At 45.0% G+C, this 22,914-nt stretch overlaps 1 protein-coding gene across 8 annotated transcripts in view; it reads left to right on the top strand.

The window, feature by feature from the left end:
- Positions 1–22,914, top strand: part of btaf1 (BTAF1 RNA polymerase II, B-TFIID transcription factor-associated) — a 210,103-nt gene that overhangs the window by 64,560 nt on the left and 122,629 nt on the right. For all 8 annotated transcript variants that reach the window (XM_068052646.1, XM_068052653.1, XM_068052652.1 and 5 more), the window contains 3 exons: positions 4,343–4,469; positions 4,731–4,799; positions 9,698–9,787. In XM_068052646.1, coding sequence (XP_067908747.1) covers positions 4,343–4,469; positions 4,731–4,799; positions 9,698–9,787 — 286 coding nt within the window. The remainder of the gene's footprint in view (positions 1–4,342; positions 4,470–4,730; positions 4,800–9,697; positions 9,788–22,914) is intronic.

Raw genomic sequence — 22,914 nt, 5'->3', positions numbered from 1 at the left:
ATTTTGAGGTAAACCGTTGTTCGTTGTATTTTGAGTTATTTTTGATTGTGGAAGGCATCAAAAATTAGTCTTTATACAAATTGAAATATCAGCTATGCTGGAAATTTCGAGTTGCATTGCTCAGTATCGCGAGACATACCGACTGAACTAAACAGGATGGTTGTCTGAACTTACTTTTTTGAGAGTAATTATTTTTTGGACATTACTTTAGGAATTAGTTATTTAATTTAAAAGCTGCTGTTACAGAAGCTACATTTTATTAGTTCAATGCATCTAGCATGTTATACTTTTTGTTTACTGACCAAATCAAATGAAATAATTTTGGAATATTTTATAGGGGAGGAAAATTACTCAGCAAATGAAATGGGGAAAGCTAATGGTTTTTGTTAAATGTGATTTGAGTTCTGAGGAATTTCCTTTTTCTTTTTAGAAGTAAGAACTGAACCTAAGATCTTATCTGTAAGGCTCAGTTGGTAAAAGCTAAAATGTAACTGATCCAAACTGGTACAGACAGTTTAATTCCATCCATGCTGAGCTTAGCTGATTTCAGTCAGGTTGCTACAATTAGCCTCCATGGGCTGAATTTTACACCACCCTAGCAGGTTGGATGGTGGGGGCTGCGCAAAATTGAGCAGGAAGCTCCGGGAGGCCTACCCACCCCGCTTCTGCCTCTGTCTCCAGCCAAGTTTACGGCGTCTGGTGGGAGGTGGGAAATGGCCCGCCCGCCCAAGACCAATAAAGGCCCTTAAGTGGCCACTTAACGACCCTCGCCCGCCTCCACGGGTATTTTACCCGTGGCAAGCGGGCGTGCTGAGGAGGTGAGAGGCCGCCCAGTGATAGCTGCTGGCCTTTCCGCGCCCCGGGTGGGGGGTGGGGTGGGGATGGCAGTCAGGGATAGGGTGCTCGATTTGAAGACCGCCCCCTGCCTCCCAACCTGCCCCCGGGACCCAAGACGCCCCCCTCGCCCCAAATAACCACTCCAGCCTCAACAAGGAAGGACCGATCCCCCTGGTGAGGCAACCCCAACTTACCTTCCCTCCTGGATCCATGGTGTCAGCTGGGTTTCAGTCCAAGCAGTGGCCACTGCTCCCGGTGGCGCTGCTGGGACCAAGAGCTGCTGGCCTGCTGATTGGCTGGCAGCTCACTGAGGCAGGATCTTCTCCCTCAAGTGGGTAGAAGTCCTGCCTCGGTACACTTAAAGCCCGGGGACCCGTAAAATCTGGGACGGATCCCTGGGCTAGGCAGAAGCGGGTTCACCACCCACTTTCACATCAGTGGTGAATTCCTGTCCACCTAAGGTAAAATCCAGCCCAATGTCTCAGGAGGGAAAAATCATCCAGGGTTGTATCTCTTGATTTTTTTATGCAATGATCCCTGTTGAAAGTAAGTGTGTGTATGCACTACCAAAGTGATTAAAAGGCCTGCTGGCCAGAATTACATGAAGAATGTTCACTGGATAGGAGCTGGAAGGTTGTTGTGGAACCATACCCTATCACCAGTTGACACTTTCAGGAGAAGAATGGAAAATTGGAGGAATGAAAAAATGAAGGGTTTATATCGTGCTGCCATCTGTGAGCAAAATTTGTCATGGTAAAAAGTGGGAGGAAACTTACCACGTTTGAGTATGGGAAATTAATTTTGCATTAGACTTGCTGTAATCTAACTGAGCTAAATATATCTAGGAAAAAATCTTTAGGCCAGAAAAACTGTTAAGAATTATCTTGAACTGCCACTTATGTTACAGGGAAGCATTCAATGAAGGTTATTGTAGGTTGACCCAGTTTATGTTTGTAGCTACAAAATTTTATATTCTAAAATTCTTTCCAATTATTATACGCTTTGATACCCATGGGATCTGGCTAAGACATAAAAGATAACTATTTGATTTATACATATTTTATATGATATGGGCTCTGTTGTGAAGCAGGCTTGCATCTTGGTTTGGTCAGTGAAACCTAGATCTAGAAATTGTTCATCCTGTCCAGTTGACTCAGGTAATTGAACACATCATTCTTTGTAGCTGAATTTACATTTTATAATCTGTTAGTCTCAACTGGTTGCATCTTGCAAACTTGTGTTACCACCTCAGTAGAGACGAACAACTTTGAGATATGAACTCCCCAGACTGATTTAAAGAATTACACAACAAGATTTCATGTTTTAAGACTTTTACCATAACTAAACTAAAAATCAGCATTAACTAAACATTACTTAGTAGGTAGCTTATACACTAAATTATAGAGAAAGGTATTTCCCATTAACGTAATTGACACTCGCAAACCCCACACCACATTTATTCATTACACAGTGTTCTTATCAAAAAAAAATCCTTGCAGTTAAATATCCCAAACTCCTCCCAGTTGCAATGAGTTTGATCTCCCAATGTCCTCCTCATAACCTCTTCGCTCTCTTCTTCCGAGCACTTTTGTCTGGGCTTCCATTGATAATGCAATCTCTGGTGCCCATGTTGGTCTTTTCTCCTCCGCAAACTTCAGCTTTCGAACTGGGTTCAAATCTTGGCAGCATTTTGCAGTATTGGTGATCTGCGAGCAGCTGCTTTAGGCTGCGCAGCTCTGCTGGTCTTCCTTTCAGCCTCCAGACCTAGGAAAATCTTTTGAATTTATCCAGATCAAAAGGCAATGATTTGCCTTTTACAATTCTGAGACCATAACTCTAGCCATAACAGAACTACCTGGGCCTTTTGTTTCCATTGCAACACGAATTTGAATTTTAGAGCCCCTGGCTCCCTGTTTACAATCTGAGTCTGGGAGAGCGAAACTCATTGTCCTTGCTTTCAAAAGGGTCTTTGATCTGGGTTTCTTGTTCTCATGGTAACCAAGAGCTCTGGCTTGTCTGTGGGCGGAATTTTACACTGCATTAAAGATCACCATTTTAAAAAAGCCTCACTACAAAGTCCAGTACTCATAACACTTGCCATAAATTGGCTCATTTTCCTTGTTGCATGTTGTGCATTTGATGAGTATGCTAGTAGCTGGGATCAATAGGTATGCTTTTGTACTTGTGTAATGCCCTCATGGTTTGGAATTTTAGGATGATTCCACTTGTACTTCCACATTAAAGGTGCTTGGCCTGGATCTTGTGGTCAGTGGCAAAGTGACCCTGCTTGCTGCTGACCTCAAAGAAAGCTGCCGACAAAGATCTAGCGATCTCTGTGGCATGGAATTCCCCCTTCCCGATATCAGTTTGAATCTGGCACCACATCAAGGGGATCTCCAGGCATCCAGCAACAGTGATGTTATCAAGTAGGGTAAGCAGCCAATCACATTGAAGTATTCTAGCAGACAGCAGGCCAGGAAGTAAAAACCACTGATTACTCTTTGCTTTTAATTTAAGTTTAACATATAGCAAAATAAATCATTGGGAGATACACATGGGATTAAGGTAGAAGTTAAAATATCATAAACTTTAAAAAAAAAATCTTAAATATGGATTTTATTTATTATAATGGAGAAATTTATCAATACACTAATGTAAGCCAGGGCCAGTGAGGCTGTTTAGTAGTAATTATGAACATAGTATACTGTTACAAACACATTTACACATCATGCAACAAGGTGTAACTTTTGCAAGGCATTTGCAGTGGGATTAATAGTGTAAAAGTGGAAGTTCTCAACAGTTCAGTGATTCTTACTTGATTGTAGTCTCGGGAGACTTAACAGCACAGCCTGTAGAGAAGAGTAGACTCATTGATAGCAGCTTCTGGATTTCCACATTTAACATCCATGTGTGGACTCCAGAAGTTGCTGTCTGTTTCAGAGACGTATTAACGGTGAATGCTAATGGTTTCGCCAAGTGTATTACTGCAAAATCCAGGCCAATGTATCTAAAATTACCTTTAGAAGATGGGCAACACTGCAACCACTTACCTGACCCTGTTGCATAACTTCATATTGCTCCAACATAGGATACTACATTGCATTTTGGAATTTTATTGAGCAATTATGCAGGTGATATTTATTTGTCTTTAGCAGGCATGGTATAATTGCAAACTTAATCAGTCTCAAATACAATATATTTGTGAAAACTGTACTCATTAACTCAACATTTCCACTTCTTTTGTATTAAAAATTTTCATGAATTTGCAATCTTTTCTAGCTTCTTTTGCTGAGTGATTTTTCTTTGTTGTTTTATTTTAAAAATATGAGCTGGGGCAATGTTTTGCACTTTAGCCCAGAAAAGATGTTGTGCTGCTGAAAATGCAGTCACTTGCCTTAACTGAACTTATCTTTAAATACATAAATTCAAAATTAGTGAGCAGTGCCTTACCCATGGAATTAAAAGGATGTAGTTAAAAAAGGTTTTGTTAAATCATGTCTTTCAGCAATGATGTTGATGGGGAGCCAGAGGAAAAGCGCAGGAAACTTGCAAATGTTGTAATTGAGCAACCAGTGACTGAATCAAAGGTGTTGATTGACAATATACTTGACAGTTCTTCCTTGTTTGATGAGGTGAGGTGAACATGCATGTGTTGTTCAAAATGAGATGATATGATGTTTTTACTGAACAGAGAATAACATTTTCTACATTGTAGCTGATTTATAGTGCCAGAAAAAAGGAAGGAATTTTGAAACCATCTATTAAGTGAAACTGAGTAAATAGTGTGGTTATGATATTCCACAAATGATTGATCCATTTAATAATTTGTCGATCATTATGACGTTCAAAGGATAATACAGTGCTGTATATTAACAAACAATGTTTCCACTTAGTCAAATGAATGGCCTCTGGAAAGCTTCTGCGAAGAACTTTGTAATGACCTTTTCAACCCTTCATGGGAGGTAAGAAAATCCTTGTTTATAAGTATTGTAAACATATTCATGGTTAAATCCTGTGCTGCTACTATTACTTGGCAAATAAGCTAGAACTATCATTCAAATTTTGGCCTCCAAATGGAATTATAGTGGATCCTAGAATGCTTTTTCTGTGATAGTTATGGAAAGAGGTACCACCAGTGTCACAAGTAATAAATTCCCTGATGAAGCAGGTGCATCATGCTAAATTGTATTTCAGAGAATACTGTTGATAAGTTATGTACCTCCTGAGAAATCAAGATTGTTTGTGTAATGTCAGCAAAAGTACAGGTGCCCCTGTTTATACAATTAACACTGGAGTATTGGTGTTGGTTACCCAGTGATCATGTTTTGAAATTAGAATAGGACTCAGAGTGGATTATGTATTATCATAATAAAATGAAAAAGATGGTCTAATTTTTATTGCCATGTTTTTTGTAGAAGTTGCACATGCAGTTAGCAGTTCTTGCTAACTTCCATCATACCCTCTCCTCACTTCTTTGACACACGTATGCCAGTTTCATGTTGGAACATAGATCAAATCAGTAGTGTAAATAGAAGCTTCCAGCTGCATTATATAAATTTAAAATGCAGAATTTTGAAGCTGAATGTTAAAGCAATAATAAAACCATGGAAATAAAATTTGAAATCTATACAGTAGATAACTTTTGAGAGTATAGAATTTTGTATAAATGCTGTTGCAAGTTCGTAGAAGGATGTGTCAGCAACCAAAATATTCGGATTAGGCTGAAGAATAGTTGAATTCATTCTAGTGTGGATGTCTACATTTCCTTTTCAAAGGAGCCAGTGCAACTTTTGAGTACAGTTACTTAGCTCTGTTTTGTCTCAGTATTTCACCAACCTTGAGGAGTGATTTAATGGTTAGCAGGAACTAATATTCACATTCGTTTGTGATCTCCAAAAAGCCAAAGTCACTGCCTTTTTCCATTTTGGTTGAAGTTGAAGTGGATTCCAGAGATCACAGTGTTGCGATATCACTTTAATAGTTTAAGTAGTTCACACCTAAGATCACAGGAAGTGACGTCAACCAACACATGGCAGTTCAGTTGGAGTTGTGTTAGTCACCTAGTCACACGTGTATTATAGAGCTCTCTTGTAAACCTGTTACTTAACAATAAAAAACCCACTATTTAATTACCATTCAGCTCAGGATCGTTTGGTACCTTATTGCTGAAGAAAGCAATAACATAATATGGTGGCAGCTTGTGGTTTCTGTAGCTTTGAGTTCTGAGCATGCCATCCACCACCTGGTGGAATTGAGGTATTTTGAAGACCACTATGTGGAGATAAAAGATCACATTGAAGTAGCAGTATCGCAGAGATGCCCCAATGGCGTTCAATTGGGATAGTGATCTCGAGCGAGACATTGGGAGCAGCAATCTCTCCCATTGGAGTTCGTTGAAGACAGGGGAACGCAATGCATTGTCGAAGAAAGCAGCAGTGGCATGGCACTGTCAGGTTCGATGACCATCTGCTGTACACACAAGGGGGTTGTTATTTTGACAGTGGCCAGCAAGAATTGAGTGGAATTAGGCTCAGGAAAAGTGAGCAGAGTCTATTCATGTCAGGGCAGGGCAGTGGAGCGGCACTGCCATTGTGCGCTGTGTTTTCCCACCAGAAACGCTTCGTGGGCAGAGTCTGTCTGATCGCAGGCTGAAAGCCCAAGCTGCAGGACTGAGCACAGGGGGTGGCTGAAGTCTGATATGGTAGACGCAGCAGACCTACAATTTTTTTTTCCTTCAGGGAAAGCCTCAGGTTTTCTTAAAAAAAAAGGGAGTCGATTCCACTCGATTCTTGCTGGCCACTGTCGAAATAATGTAGTGCAGAGACTTGCTGGGTCCTTCTGGTCCGCTTCAGATAGTCCTGATGTGTTGATACAGTGCAGCCTCTCGTTGCCAATAGCAATTTTTATTTTGATCGCTTGCCTGTCCATCTGTGAGACAGCAAGATCCAAAAAATGCAACTCTTATGCGTTGCTTGAAGAGTTGGAATTTGTGGAGGAGATCTTGGGCTTCATTGGCAGATATTTGGTAGTCATAGTGCCAAATTTCTTGTCTGCAAGAATCCTTAGCTGGAGTGTTCCCTTTTATACGACTCCTCTACGATAGAGGACCAGCTGAAGTTCTATGGAGAGGCAAGGATTTATTCAGTGTGTTCAACAGCACAAAGATTGGTGTAGTTCTATAACAACGATGATTAAAAGAAAATGGCGATATTGGGGTACATTTAGTCCCTAGAAAGCTGAACCGGGCGTTTAAAACAATGTCCTTGTAAAATACTGACCTGGAAAGAACTGAATTCAAAGCTCGCAAGAGCTAAGTTCTTTTCCAAGCTCGATGCAAAGCACGGATACTGGTTGGTCCATCTCTCAAGTTCACAGGAGTTAGAGTTTCAGAACTCCGTTTGGTAGGTTTTTTTTTGTGCTTACCGTTTAGTTTATCAGTGTGCCAGGATTTAGTTCAACAACATATGGATCATATTACAGGGAATGTTTCAGGGTGTGTCCGTTTTGCGGACGATATAGCAGTAATGTGCAGCACAAAAGAGGAGCGCGACAGGAATCTGCACATCCTAATTCAAACTGCCAAAAAGGAAGGCCTTGTATTCAACAGCAAGAAGTGTGCCATAAACACAAGTCACATCAACTTCTTTGGTTCAGTCCCCAGCATGGTAGAGGATATCCAGTCCGTGCCCGGTCCACAAGGCAAAGACTTATGGAGATGTCTATTTCATTTCCTAGCTCCCTACATCTCAAACTTTCATCACCACAGGAATTCCTTAAAAATGATGCACCTTACCTGTGACATGAGGACCACCAGTATGCATTTGAATTGCTGAAGCAATTCCTGTCGACTGAGGCATATTTACAATATTATGACCCAAATAAGAATAACATTCTTGAAGTAGATGCTTTGTTGAAAGGTCTTGGGGTGTGCTTATTGCTTTTGGATCAAAGGGTTTGTCACCTACACAGACCAGTTATTCCAACATAGAAAGGGAAACATCAGCACTAGTATTCAGAATCACCAAGTTTTTTATCTTTTTGGCAAGCATTTCATAGTCGAGACGGATCACGAACTATTGGCGACGATGTGGCAAAAAACGCTCACCAACACACCTCCTCGACTACAGTGGCTACTAATCAAAGTGCAAGGCTACGACTGTGAGCTTAGATAGAAGCCTGGGAATCTTATGATGATCTCTGACACCCTTAGCAGACCACCCAATCCCAGAAAGTGTGAAGACAATCCATTAGACATCCAGGTTGGCGGAGTCGACGTGGAACTGGAAGATGTATACCAGGTAGATTTGATGCAGTTCGGACAAAGGAAGCACACGAAACAGTCTACTGGCCAGGAATTAAATGTGACATCGAACGAGCAGTACAGTTATGTGATGCATGCCATGGGCATCAAGCAAGCCAACATAAAGAGCCACTTTTTCCGCACGAAGCTCCGTCCCATCCTTGGTCAAGGATAGCCACTCTTCTCTGTTAAAGGTGGCGATTATCTATTGCTGACTAGCTATTCTCCAAGTTTTCCATAATCTGACAATTGAGGAACACATCAAGCCAATCAGTTGCTAACACTATCAGTGCAATATTCAGCATATTTGGCCCTCCGGAGGAGGTGGTATTGGACAATGGACCTCAATACACTGCCAAACCGTTCAAAGGCTTTTACAAGAAATGGGCAGTAAACCATGTTACATTGTCACCGCATTACCCCAGGTCGAATGGCCTAGCCGAAAGAATGGTAGGCATGGTCAAATTGCTGATTGTGAAGCATTGAAAGCAAACAAGATCTGCACGTAGCCATGTTGCACCTAAGGGCAATGCCAATCGGCAAAGGATTACCATCATCTGCAGAAATTATATTTGGAAGGCAAATTAAAACAACACTTCCAAGTCATCATTTCATGAAATCTCTTGAATACAGGACAAGCTGTTAGCAAACAAGAAATGATGAAAGCTGTGCATGACAAACACACAGGCATGGAACTACCACCGTTACAGATTGGACAGAAGGTCAGAGTGATCCATGCACAGGAGAAAATGTGGTTTCCCGCAGAGGTGTCCAAAATCTGTGATGAACCAAGGTCTTATGAAGTTACCACCCCTAACAAGAAGGGACTAAGAAGGAACAGATGTAAGCTGAGGAATCTAGCTAGCAACATTGTGCCTGACAACCCTAATGCTTAAGAGAACACCTTCATGTTCCAATCCACAGAACGTAGTGAAGAAAAGTGACAAGTGTAATGCTCAAGCACAGGATGACCTGTCAGAACACACAGGGCAAGAAGGAAAAATATTTGACACATCTAGTTCTCAAACAAGCTATGCAGTGACAAGATCAGGTCGAGTTAGTAGACCACTAGTACGTTTTAGAGACACTTGACTGAAGGGCAAGAAAGTCAGTGCATATGTAATAATTACTCAAAACTGTTCTCTTTCATTGTGTACATAGTTTATCTTTTGTGTATTTTCATTTTAGGAAAGGGGGATGTTGTGGTATCACTCACACATCGTTACAGGAAGTGACGTCAACCAACGTTCAGTTCAGTTGGAGTTGTATTAGTCAGCTAGTCACGCATGTATTTTAGAGCTCTCTTGTTAATTAAATAGTGGGTTCTTTATTAAGTACCATTCAGCTCAAGATTGTTTTGGTACCTTTATTGCTGAAGAAAGCGATAACACAACACACAGGACGGTGCTTTGTGTTTCTAGTGCACAAAACTATCTGGTTCCCACATAAATGTTAGAAACTTATAGATAATCTGTTCAAATAACATTGCATCTGAGCTATAAATTTTTAAAAATGAATAATTTAATCATTTGTTACTTCTACATTTATTTTTGCTGCCAGGTTCGTCATGGTGCAGGAACTGGGCTGAGGGAGATATTGAAGGCTCATGGGAAAAGTGGAGGTAAAATTGGAGACAGCACTTTAGAAGAGGTAAAACAATGTAGATGTGACTTGTGTGCTTTTGTTAACATTTTTTGATACATTATGATTTCAAGGTTTCTCAGTGCATTGAATTGCTGTACAATGTTATAAAAATATTAAAGATTAGGTTGTCAGATATTCAGTGTTGGGTACTGAGGCCTCATCTGCTTGTTTCAGGTGGACATAAAAGATCATATAACACAATTTGAAGAAAAGCAGGGGCGTTACCTCAGTCAACATTTATTACTCAAAATATAACAATGCCACCAAAACAAATTAACTAGTCATTTATCTCATTGGCTTTTTGCGGCACTTTGCTGTGAGCAAATTGCCTGTGGTACTTGCCCATATAATAGTGACTGCACTTCAAAAAAAATTCATTGAATGTGAAGTGCTTTCTGAGGATGTTAAAGACACTATATAACTGCAGGTTCATTTATTCTTTGGTTCACATAGCTCAGCCTTCAGGTGGCTATTTTTTCTGTATTTAACATACAGATTTATAGTTTTGGGCAAGAGATGCAGAGAGGATGTGAGGAAGAACTTTTTTATGCGGTGAGTGGTCATGACCTGGAACTTGCTGCCTACGAGGGTGTTGGAAGTGGAGACGATTAATGATTTCTAAAGGAAATTGGATAGGCACTTGGAAATAAACTTGCAGGGCTACGGGGATAGAGTGGGGGAGCGGGACTGACTGGACTGCTGAACAAAGAGTCAGCATGGACTCAATAGGCAGAATTTTGTGCGGCCATTTGAAATGGGAATGGTGGCTTGGGGGCACGGCGAATCGCATAGGAAGCGTCCATCGGGAAATCCGGTGTCGTGATGTCGGTTCCAGATTTAGTCAGCAGCGGGAAAGTATCAAGGTGGCATTGCTGCCCCGATGCAACTGGAATCTATTTTAAATTGCTGAGAACTTGATTGTAATGCATTTGCATCTAATTTACATCGATTTAATGGTGGGCTTGTGATTTAGTGGCTGGCTGGCGGGCGGCAATCACATGCCTTCAGGTTCACCACCGTTTAAAGATGGCGGCACTGAAGCGAGGCTTCAGATAGGTAGGCAGCCATGGACCTAGGGGAAGAGTGGGTTGCAGAGGCCATCGTTGGACTGCAGTGCAGTGTGCTCTGCAAAGAAGGGGGTGGGTGGGTTGGGATCTGGGGGTCTCTGCGGGGTGGGGATGGGGGGGTGGTAATCTCGGGATCTCTGCAAGGGGGGGTCCTTGGTTTTGCGTGGCTTTATCAGGTGACTGAATCTTTGGGTGAGATCTGTGATGGCCCCTACTGCTGGATGAAAGGGATGGCCATCAGCAAGGCAGGGCAGTCAGCGAGTCTGCCGGGAGATGTTGCAAAAGTTTAGTTCACAGAATAGGATCGTCTCTTCATCAACAGGCCTACAGGGCATCTTGCATGGGTCTCATACACCCTGTATCTTTGGACCCCGTGGCGTGATGTGGCACCTCCGACGGAGCGAGGGCCAAGAGGCAGCTGCACCTGCCTGTGAAGCTCCACAGCGAGAGCAGCAGCAGCTGGCCATGCCACAAAGAGCCCACCTGCACCAGGGAGTTTGCTGGACTCGAATCAGCTACCTCCAAATGTCTAAACGGTATTGTCAGTGAAGACTATGGCTATCAGAGGCCTGGGCTGTCTCAGCCTCAGCTAGCGGGTTGTGTGCATATGCGGGACTCTAACCCACTTGTGACCCTAATTCTACAGCCGGCAGAACTCCACTGAGGTGAAAGTATCTGTGCTGGTGGAAGGTATGGGAGAGTCATGGGATGATGCATCCTGAGTGCTCCTGCTCCTCCTCAGAGGTGCACATCTGGCCCCGTTCTGGCTGAGTCTCTTGTGAACGCTGACCTGCGTGAGAGCACAGATGTGTGGATTAGGCTATGCAAATCTCTTCATGCCAGCCATACATGTTGTGGGTCTTCAAGAGTGAACTGCACATCAATGGAAGCCAATCCTCACTCTCTTGCTTGGAGACTGCAGTCTCTCCATCAGATATGACACAGCTGCCCTGTATCCCTGACAATTCTAATGCCTCTTCCTCAGCTGCAGGGAGAGGCCGCAGATCTTGGATTCCTCTACCAGTTCAGGCTGCCTCCAACTTCGCAGAGAGATCAACATGACAATTCTGCTAGTGTCATCCCCTCGTCCCGTAGTGCGGTTTCCAATATAGCTTATGCTGCGCCTGCTCTCAGGAGACTTAATGGGGGTGGGGGGGTGAGCTGTGAAAGAAGGTGATCTGTGACAGAGATGCAGCCATGCATCTGTCAGGATGAGATGAAGCCTGACCCCTCTGCCAGCACAATTGTAGTGCCCCTCTCCCAATGTCCCACATCCTCCTGCATAGCCACTTGCTGTCCCAAAAAGGAGAGTGTTATGGAGCTGTCACCTTGGGAGAATGAAGGAGATCGTTGACCCACTATGGCACTGTGCCCAGTTGCATTGGGTGACCTCACGGCTGCTAACCTCCTCAGTTATCTCCATCCAGGCTTGCTTGATTAGGCGGGAGGACCTCTTCTTGCGATTGCTGGGGAAGAGGACCTCCTGCCTATCCCTTGCAACCTAGAGGAGAACGTCCAGCGAGGCATCACTGAACTGTGGGACCACCCAATGTCTTGCACTTGACATGGCCCTTCTTGGCTTCCACAGAGTTCCTGCACTCCTGAGTCCTTGGTCATCGGCAGAGCAGTTCAGCTGCAGAGGGACTCCAGGCAGGGGGGCAGCAGCGCAGCAGAGGGACTCTAGGTGGGCAGCAGTTCAGCAGCAGAGGGTCTCCAGGCAGGGAGGCAGCAGCATAGCAGTTCAGCAATGGAAAAACTTCATCAAAGGCAAAGCAACAGCAAAGTCAGTAAGTGAAGCAACAGTTTAAGCAGGACTGGCAGTGCTTTAAAGATGGGGCCAGCACCTGCATTGTCTCAGCTGATGACGCCATTGGTGCCTCGCCGCCCACCCCCGGCACATGATTGGCCAGGTCCTGCACCTCCATTATGATAATTGGCCACCTGCCACATGATCACGGTGGACCGACTGCACATGTGACAAGTGGTGACAGCACCCACTTCCGGTGCGCCGCCAGGACCCATGACAGGTTCACTAAATTCTGCCCGATGTGTATAAAATTGAGGGGTCCAGGTAGAGTAGATAGGAAGGCTGTATTCCCCTTGGCTGAGGGATCCATAACCAGGGGGCATAGATTTCGGGTAGGAGGTTTAGAGGGGAATCCAGGGCAAGTTTTTTTTTCATCCAGAAGGTGGTGGGGATTGGAACTCGCTGCCTGAAAGTGTGGTAGAGGCAGAAACCCTCATAACATTTAAAAAGTACTTGGATATACAATGGAAGTGCCGTAACCTACAAGGCTACGGACATAGAGCTGGAAAGTGGGATTAGGCTGGATAGCTCCTTGTCAGGCAGTGTGGACACCATGGGTCAAATGTACTCTTTTCATGCTGTAAATTTCTATGATGGGCCAAATGGCTGCCTTCTGTGCAGCAATGACTGTATGGCTGCAATTTTATGGGCCCCCAGGAGATGGGATAGGAGGTGGGGGGGTGGGTGCGGAACGCCCATCGCAATGTGATTTTGTCGGAGACGGTAAAGGCCGAAGACAGCCTTCACACCCAGAGGCCATTTGAGGCCCTTAAGTGACCAATTAATAGCCACTTAAGGGCCTCTTCTCACTGCCACCAGGGGCCTCCACCATAGGAACGTAGGAGCAGGAGTAGGCCATTCAGTCTATCGAGCCTGCTCCGCCATTCAGTACGCTCATGGCCGATCATCCACTTCAGTACCTTTTTCCCACACTATCCCCATATCCCTTTATGTCATTGGTATTTAGAAATCTGTCAATCTCTACTTTAAACCTATTCAATGACTGAGCTTCCACAGCCCTCTGAGGTAGAGAATTCCAAAGGCGCTCAATCCTCTGAGTAAAGAAATTTATCTCCATCTCTGTCCTAGGTGGCTTCCCCTTTATTTTGAAATTGTGTCCCCTGGTTCTAGACTCCCCAACATCCCCACATCTACCCTGTCTATCTCTATAAGTATTTTGTAGGTTTCAATGAGATCACCTCTCATTCTTCGAAACTCTCGAATACAGGCCCAGTTTCCCCAAGCTCTCTTCATAGGACCATCCTGCCATCCCGGGAACAAGTCTGGTGAACCTTCGTTGCACTTCCTCTATGGCAATAATATCCTTCCTAAGGTAAGGGGACCAAAACTGCACACAGTACTCCAGTTGCGGTCTAACCAAGATTCTATACAATTGAAGCAAGACTTCACTACTCCTGTACCACATGGGGAGGTCGCCTAGTAAAACAAGGTGGCCTCCCTGCAGGCTTGGGGGTGGGAGGGGGACCTACTCCATAAGCAATCTGTGGCCCACGGAGGGCCTCTGGCAGCAGAGGCCGTCCCTCCGTGAGCAACGCCCTCTGCCCTCAATGCCCCCCCTCATGCTTGTCAGGGCCTGCCAAAATGGCCCCAGCAACCCCGCCATACTTAACCTGGGTTCCAGGCCTCTTGTAGTACAGGCAGGAGCCACCACTCCAGGAGGCGCTGTCCGTACTACTGAACTGATTGGTCGGCAACTTTGGGAGGCAGGATCCCCATCCTTAAAGGAACAGGACCATGCCACCGGGGAGTTAATTGCCCAAGCTTCGTTAAATAAAACCGGGGTGGTGCGTCTCCAAGGGGCCGAGGCAGGGCCTCCTCGACCTTTAGGCCCAGCATCAGGACCCTCGCCAGTTCCATAAAATTCAGCCCTATAACTTCATATGTATATCATTATACTGTTGTGTGTGTTGTGAGGCCGCTTAACGCTAGTAATTAAATGTTAGTACCTATTTTAGGTGTACTAAATTTTCACTTGTGGGAAAGATATGTTGGGGTATGCTTTTGTGTAATAACTGGTACAGAAGAAAAATAGCTTATTTGTATATCAGCAGTGATGGACAAGGGAGTCTTGTATTTTTTAAAAATCTTTCACGGGATGTGGGCATCGCTGGCTAGGACAGCATTTGTTGCCCATCCCTAATTGCCCTTGAGAAGGTGGTGGTGAGCCGCCTTCTTGAACTGTTGCAGTCCATGTGGTGTAGGTGCACCCACAGTGCTGTTAGGAAGGGAGTTCCAGGATTTTGACCCAGCGACAGTGAAGGAACAACGATATAGTTCCAAGTCAGGATGGTGTGTGACTTGGAGTGGAACTTGCAGGTGGTTGCGTTCCCATGCACCTGCTGCCTTAGTCCTTCTAGGTGGTAGAGGTTGCGGGTTTGGAAGATGCTGTCGAAGGAGCCTTGGTGAGTTGCTGCAGTGCATATTATAGATGGTACACATTGCTGCCACTGTGCGTCAGTGGTGGAGGGAGTGAATGTTGAAAACAAAAACAAAAGAAGGGTTGAAGGAAAAGCCAAGTTGAAATTGATAAAAAGGGAAGTTCCAAGAAAATATAACCTTTTGTTAGATATCACTGTTAAAGATTCATTTGTTAAGAAAAAAGGGACAATATGAAACTAACTAAAGCCAGCATTAGGAATGCTACAGTGACATCAAGGGAAAAAAAAGTTGAAAATTGCAGTCATGATGGCCAAGCTTTTTTTCAGCTAAAAGGGGATCTTCCATGGCAATGCTTATGGTTAAATTGGAGTCTCTCCTCTTGTCGGCTCTCTGCTTGAAAAAAGACCTGGATTTATATAGATCCTTTCACAGCCACAGGACGTTGCAATGCACTTTACAGTCAATGAAGTACTTTTTGAAGTGTAGTGACTGTTGTAATGCAGGAAACATGATTGGCAATATGCGCATATCAAGCTCCCAGAAACAGCAAATGTGATGATGACCAGATAATCTGTTTTGTGATGTTGATTGAGAAGTACATAGGAACATACGAATTAGGAGCAGAAGTAGGCCATTCGGCCCTCGAGCCTGCTCCGCCATTCACTAAGGTCATGGCTGATCTGTTTGCGTCTCGAATTCCACACTCTCATCTACCCCCGATAACCTTTGATTCCCTTGCCTAACAAGAATCTATCTACCTCCACCTTAAAAATATTCAATGACCCCGCCTCCACTACTTATGAGGCAGAGTTCCAAAGTCACACAACCTTCAGAGAAAAAATTTCTCCTCATCTGTCCTAAAAGGGCGACCCCTAATTTTAAAACAGTGCTCCTTAGTTCTGGACTCGCCCACAAGAGGAAACATCCTCTCCACATCCACCTTGTCTGGACTGTTCAGGATCTTATAAACTTCAATCGAGTCTTCCCTCACTTTTCTAAACTCAGTGAAAATAAGCCCAGTCTGTCCACAACCTTTCCTCATAAGCCAACCCACTCATTCCAGGTATCAATCTAGTAAACCACCTCTGAACTGCCTCCCACGCATTTACATCCTTCCTTTAAATAAGGAGACCAAAACTGCACAACGTATTCGAGATGTGGTTTCACCAATGCCCTGTATAACTGAAACATAACATCCTTACTTTTATTGTCAATTCCTCTCGCAATAAAGGATAACATTCCATTAGCCACCTTTATGACTTGCTGTTCCTGCATACTAACTTTTTGTGACATGCATTAGAACACCTAGATTCCTCTGCACCGTGGAATTCTGCAGTCATTCTCCATTTAAGTAATACTCTGCTTTTTTATTCTTCCTGCCAAAGTAAACAACTTTACATTTTCCCACATTATGCTTGATCTGCCAGATTTGTGCCCACTCACTCAACCTATCTATATCAGTCTGCAACCTGCTTATGTACTCTTCACAACATACTTTCCGACCTGTCCTTGTGTCATCTGCAAACCTGGCTACGAAGCCATCGCTCCCTTCATCTAAGTCATTAATATAAATTGTAAAACGTTGAGGCCCCAGCACAGACCCCTGCGGGACTCCATTTGTCACATCCTGCCAATCATAAGAGGACCCATTTATGTGTACTCTGTTTTCTGCCAGCCAGCCAATCTTCTATCCAAGCTGTGTGGAGTTTGCAAGTTCTCCCTGTGTCTGCGTGGGTTTCCTCCGGGTGCTCCGGTTTCCTCCCACATGCCAAAGACTTGCAGGTTGATAGGTTAACTGGCCATTATAAATTGCCCCTAGTATAGGTAGGTGGTAGGGAAATATAGGGACAGGTGGGGATGTGGTAGGCATATGGGATTAGTGTAGGATTAGTATAAAAATGGGTGGTTGATGGTCGGCACAGACTCAGTGGGCCGAAGGGCCTGTTTCAGTGCTGTATCTCTAAACTAATATGTTACCCCTCCACACCATGAGCTCCTACTTTGCGCAATAACCTTTTCTGTGGCACCTTATCAAATGCCTTCTGGAAATCCAAGTACAGTACGTCAATGGGCTCCCCTTTATCTGCGGCCCATGTTACTCCTTCAAAGAACTAAAATAAGTATTGTCAAGGACACCATTCCAACGAAATAGTGCCGTGGCATCTTTTACATCCACCTGAAAGGGCGGAAGAGGCCTTGGTTTAACGTCTCCTCTAAAAGACAACACTCTTTAGTTTAGAGATACAGCACTGAAACAGGCCCTTCGGCCCGCCGAGTCTGTGCCGACCATCAACCACCCATTTGTACTAATCCTACACTAATTCCATATTCCTACCACATCCCTACCTGTCCCTATATTTCCCTACCACCTACCTATACTAGTGACAATTTATAATGGCCAATTCACCTATCAACCTGCAAGTCTTTGGCATGTGGGAGGAAACCGGAGCACCCGGAGGAAACCCACGCAGACACAGGGAGAACTTGCAAACTCCGCACAGGCAGTACCCAGAATTGAACCCAGGTCACTGGAGCTGTGAGGCTGCGGTGCTAACCACTGCGCCACTGTGCTGTACTCTCTTAGTACTGCACTGGAGTGTCAGCCTTGATTTTTGTGCTCAACTCCTAGTATGGGATTTAGGCTTGTGTTTCTGCCTCTCTTCCCTTCTGCTTCCATGTCTTCTGTTCATCTTTGTTTATTTGTTTTTAATTGCTGTTGCTCCCTTTCTGCTCTTCTACCCTTCTTTACTTCCAAATGGGAGGTTTTGGGTGGCATGGCATGGTAGGGAAGACCTTTGTACATCTACATTACTGGACTACAAATCCAGAGGCCTGCATTAACAATTCCATCATGGCAGTTTGAGAATTTGAATTCAGTTTATAGTTCTGAAATGTAAAAAACAACTGCTTTCTGTAAAAGTGACCAACAACAACAACTTGTATTTAAATAGCACCTTTAACCTTATAAAACGTCCCAAGGCACTTCACCTGTGTGATATAAGGCAAATTTAGACACTGAGCCACAAAAGGAGATATTAGAGCAGACAGCTAAAAGCTTGGTGTCAAAGAGCTTTCAGGAGCATCTTAAAGACAGAGCGGTAGAGAGTCAGGGAGGTTTAGGAAGGGAATTCCAGAGCTTAGGGCCTAGGCAGCTGAAGACAGAGCCACCCATGGTAGAGCAATTAAAATCAGGTATGCTGAGGAGGCCAGAATTAGTGAGCGCAGATATCTCGGAAAGTTGTGGGGTTGGAGGAGATTACAGAGATAGTGAGGGGCGAGGCCATGGAGGGATTTGAAAACCAACATGAGATTTTTTAAATCGAGGCAGTGTTTGACCAGGAGCCAGTGTAGGTCAATGAGCACAGGGGTGATCGGTGATTGGGACTTTGTGTGAGTAAGGACACAGGTAGCAGAGTTTTGGTTGAGCTCAGTTTTACAGAGGAGAATGTGGAAAATCAGCCAAGAGTGTGTTGGAATAGTCAAATCTTAAGGTAACAAAGGCATGGATGAGGTGAGGCAGGCGAGAAGTTGGTCGATGAAACAGAGGTGGAAATAGGAGGTCTTAGTGGTTGTGCAGATATGTCGTCAGAAGCTCATCTCTGCGTCAAAAATGACCAGAAGGTTGCAAACAGTCTGGTTTAGTCTCAGACAGCTGCCAGGGTGAGGGATGGAGTTGGTAGATAGGGAATGGAGTTTTGAGCGGGGACTGAAGACAATAGCTTCAGTCTTCTCAATATTTAATTGGAGGAAATTTCTGCTCATCCAATGCTATAGTCCAGGAAACCATTTGATGACTGATATAACTGGAGCCAATCTTTACACAGTTTTACAAGCATTTATTAACATTTACAGAGTACAAGCAAGCATCTCCTAACCCCACAACTACAGTTTGTCAGTGCCCATTTATAGGGACACAAGTGAATGCCCACTGCCTGCCTACGATTAAACACAATTAATGTACAATTAAGATACCCTTCTCTCCCTGTAAATAAAAATTTAAGATTATAGTGCAACCAAAATTTCAGAACAAATTAAATTATAAACCTCCATATTCTGTACAAAGCATTCCATTGCAAGACTCCATTCCCCTCGGACTCCAAACAATTTCTTTGGACACTGCTTTACAAAAAGAAAAGAATCAGACAGTTGATGACTTGTATCCATGCATTTAAGTTTATAGATTTCCTTTCTCTCCAGTATTTGTTTCAAACCAGCAAGGTCAATCCATTACCATTTCTCAATCGCACCTTTTGTAGAATGTACATTAACCCACATGTAGAATGTACAAAACCCTGCATGCAAAGTATTCAAATGTGCAGGAAAAAGTACAACTAATTGTAGTACCTTCTAGAGCTGGAGGACTATCACACAGCACAGAAGGTAATAAGGGATTTTGCCCGTGGACCAGTTGATAAGTACGATATCCTCCAGTCATCGGGAGTGAATTCTTTGTATGAACCACCCATGTCAAGGCAGTTGTCAACTTGCAGTCTGGTTGATCAAATAAAATTTTATGTTGCATTTAATTAGTCACCTCACCACATGATTACTTTCACAGTCCATTGCTGGAAGAACTTTCAGCTGTGGTATGACCATAATGTTCATGTTTTCACACATGTCTCTGAACTCCATTTGCAAATTCCCCTCCATTATCAGTCAGAAACTTGGCTGGTGCCAATTATCCAATTTCTCCATGTTTTTGTCCATAATCACCCTTTTGTCCTTGATATGTATTATTGGGGAAAGACTAAATCTGGCTGCCAGGTCTATAAAATGTAGAATAAACATATTTCTGTCTTTGCTGCATGGCAATAACCTCATTAAAGTCGAATGCCATTGGAAGGCTTACAATTAGATGTGGCAGCATCCTCCAGTACTTTTTACAAATTTCACACTTCTCACTTATTTCTTCTATTAGCTTTGAATTCTCTTCATTAAGTAGGCTATTTAACCTTTGACAAGTAGGGTGAGCAAATTGTCTCTGCAACTTTAAGACAATTTGATTTTTTTTGCTCTTTGTTTCTTATTACCTGATGCCATTGATACTCATCTAACACTCTGAGAAACATCGGGTATTTTTAAGGGGATACAATAATATCCTGACTGGATAAACTGTAGATCCACACCTTATCATGCTCCATGTCAAGTTTTGTTTGTGCCTTTTACACAGAAGGTTTACGCAAAAGCATAATATTCTCACCTGAGACTACCTCAGTACTTAAAAGGTGGCTCACTCCAGCCGTTTTGCATGAAATTACAACTAGTGACTTCAATGTGTTGTCATCACCAAACCTAAAGCAAGTAGTCTTTATATTCAAAGTGATTCCTGACAATGCAGCCGGCCGCTAACGTCATCAGTCTGCGCCAAGATGCGCACATGTGCAAACAGGCCCCTGCTCTGCGCATGCGTGGCGTTCCACATTGTCAGGACTGGTTGGCGCATGCACAGATCGTGTAATGCAGGGAGTGAGCGGCAGAAGACCTTGGTGCCGGCGGCTGCACTCTCCTCCTTCCCCCCCCCAACCCCGGTCGATTGCCTGGCCACAGATTGCAGGTTGCTCACTGCCCACAGTCGTCCCCCACCCCACCCACGGCTGACACTCTCCGGCCACTCGCTCCCCACTCGCCCCTCCCCTGCTCTCTCCGCCTGTTGTGTGCTGCCTTGGGTTTACGTTACAAGGTTATACATATACAGACTGTATGCTCTTATGGACAGGAAGGCCACTTGACTGTGTTCGGGGAGACCGCCCACGGCGGCGATCAGGAGGAAGAGCAGCCACATGGTCCCAGCAGCGGCTCCTGCTCACTCGGTGACTCCACGCTGTTTCCACACAAACTTTCCCCACAACTCCGGCTCGGCTCCCGGATCCCGATCCCAGTAGTAGTACACCATTGTAAAAGGGACAATGGTGGGAGCTGATGCAATGTTTTATTACCTGCACCCCCTCCACCCCACCCCCCCCCCGCTCCCAGCTCACCCCCTTCCCCTCGCACCCCCTTCCCCTCGCACCCCCTTCCCCTCGCACCCCCTTCCCCTCGCACCCCCTTCCCCTCGCACCCCCTTCCCCTCGCACCCCCTTCCCCTCGCACCCCCTTCCCCTCGCACCCCCTTCCCCTCGCACCCCCTTCCCCTCGCACCCCCTTCCCCTCGCACCCCCTCCCCCTGCACCCTGCAGCCCAGCTCCCCCCACACCCCCTTCCCTCCACCCCTTCCCACCATAATCCTCCTCGCCCCACCTCCTCCCACCGGCATCCACCTATCCCTGTGTAGGGGCCCCAACAACCCCACTGCCCTGTGGGCATCTCGGTAGAGACGAAGGCTAAGGGAGTAAACCCGAACAGAAAATCCGGAGCGGATCCCCGAAGGCAGTCATGTGTCACCTTTGGCATATCTCCGGCAGTTCCTGCAGCTATAGCGGTGCCAAACGTCGTGCTGTGCACTCCTTTGGACCCCACCAGGAAGGCCGAGAGGGGGGTTTTGACGCTTGGGCAACTCACAACCTCCATACATATGCCCAGGCATGCGCCATGGAGAGGTAACTCCATAGTCGCCTCACAGCGACCAAATCAACACGGAAGACAGCAGTTACGGGTTATAAGTCCAGCTCAATTGACGTAGAGATTAGGCGCCACAGGTTGCCTTTGTCGGTGGGAGAGGTCATTGCATCTCACTGGACAGCTACCGCCCGCCTCAAACCGGGCAGCCCCCGGTCAGTAAGGTTCTGTCCCACCACAGTCCACCTGCTTCAATGGGTGCTTGGAGCTCAGGGTCATTGCCCGACAAGTGGACTGTAACATCACACCAAACAGCACGACCAAAAAAGGAAAGAAGGTACCAGCCCTTCGTTTTGCAAGCTGGAACGTCAGAACTATGTGTCCTGGCCTGTCGGAAGACTTTACACAAATCAACGATTCTCGGAAGACTGCCATCATCAACAACAAGCTCAGTAGACTCAATGTGGACATTGCAGCACTTCAGGAGAGACACCTCCCTGCAAGCGGATCTCTAAGAGAGCAAGACTACACCTTCTGGCAGGATAGGGATCCTGAAGAACCAAGACAGCACGGAGTGGGCTTTGCCATCAGAAACTCTTCGCTCAGCATGATAGAGCCACCCTCAAATGGCTCGGAACGCATACTGTCCATCTGCCTCTGGTCTAGTACACCTACTCAGCATCTATGCCCCAACACTGCTCCCCACCTGAAGCTAAAGACCAGTTCTACGAGGAACTCCATAATATCATTAGTAGCATCCCCAACACGGAACACCTATTCCTGCTGGGGGACTTTAATGCCAGGGTTGGGGCCGACCATGACTCATGGCCCTCCTGCCTTGGGCGCTTTGGCATTGGAAGGATGAATGAGAATGGACAGAGACTTCTTGAGTTGTGTACCGATCATAACCTCTGCATCACCAACTCGTTCTTTCACACTAAACCCTGTCACCAAGTTTCTTGGAGACACCCAAGATCACGTCGTTGGCACCAGCTGGACCTCATCGTCACAAGGCGAGCCTCTTTAAACAGCGTTCAAATCACGCGCAGCTTCCACAGTGCGGACTGCGACACCGACCACTCCCTGGTGTGCAGCAAGATTAGCCTCAAACCAAAGAAGCTGCATCACTTCAAGCAGAAGGGCCGCCCGCGCATCAACACAAGCACAATTTCTCATCCACAGCTGTTACATAAGTTTCTAAATTCACTTGAAAAAGCCCTCCAAAACACTCCCACAGGGGATGCAGGGACCAAGTGGGCCCACTTCAGAGACTCCATCTATGATTCAGCAATGACCACCTATGCAATTGTGTGAAGCGGAATGCAGACTGGTTTCAATCTCTCATTGAAGAGCTGGAATCTGTC

The sequence above is a fragment of the Heterodontus francisci genome, chromosome 20 (assembly GCF_036365525.1).
Source record: "Heterodontus francisci isolate sHetFra1 chromosome 20, sHetFra1.hap1, whole genome shotgun sequence".
Lineage (NCBI taxonomy): Eukaryota > Metazoa > Chordata > Chondrichthyes > Heterodontiformes > Heterodontidae > Heterodontus > Heterodontus francisci.
This window is presented reverse-complemented; position numbering and strand designations above follow the sequence as displayed.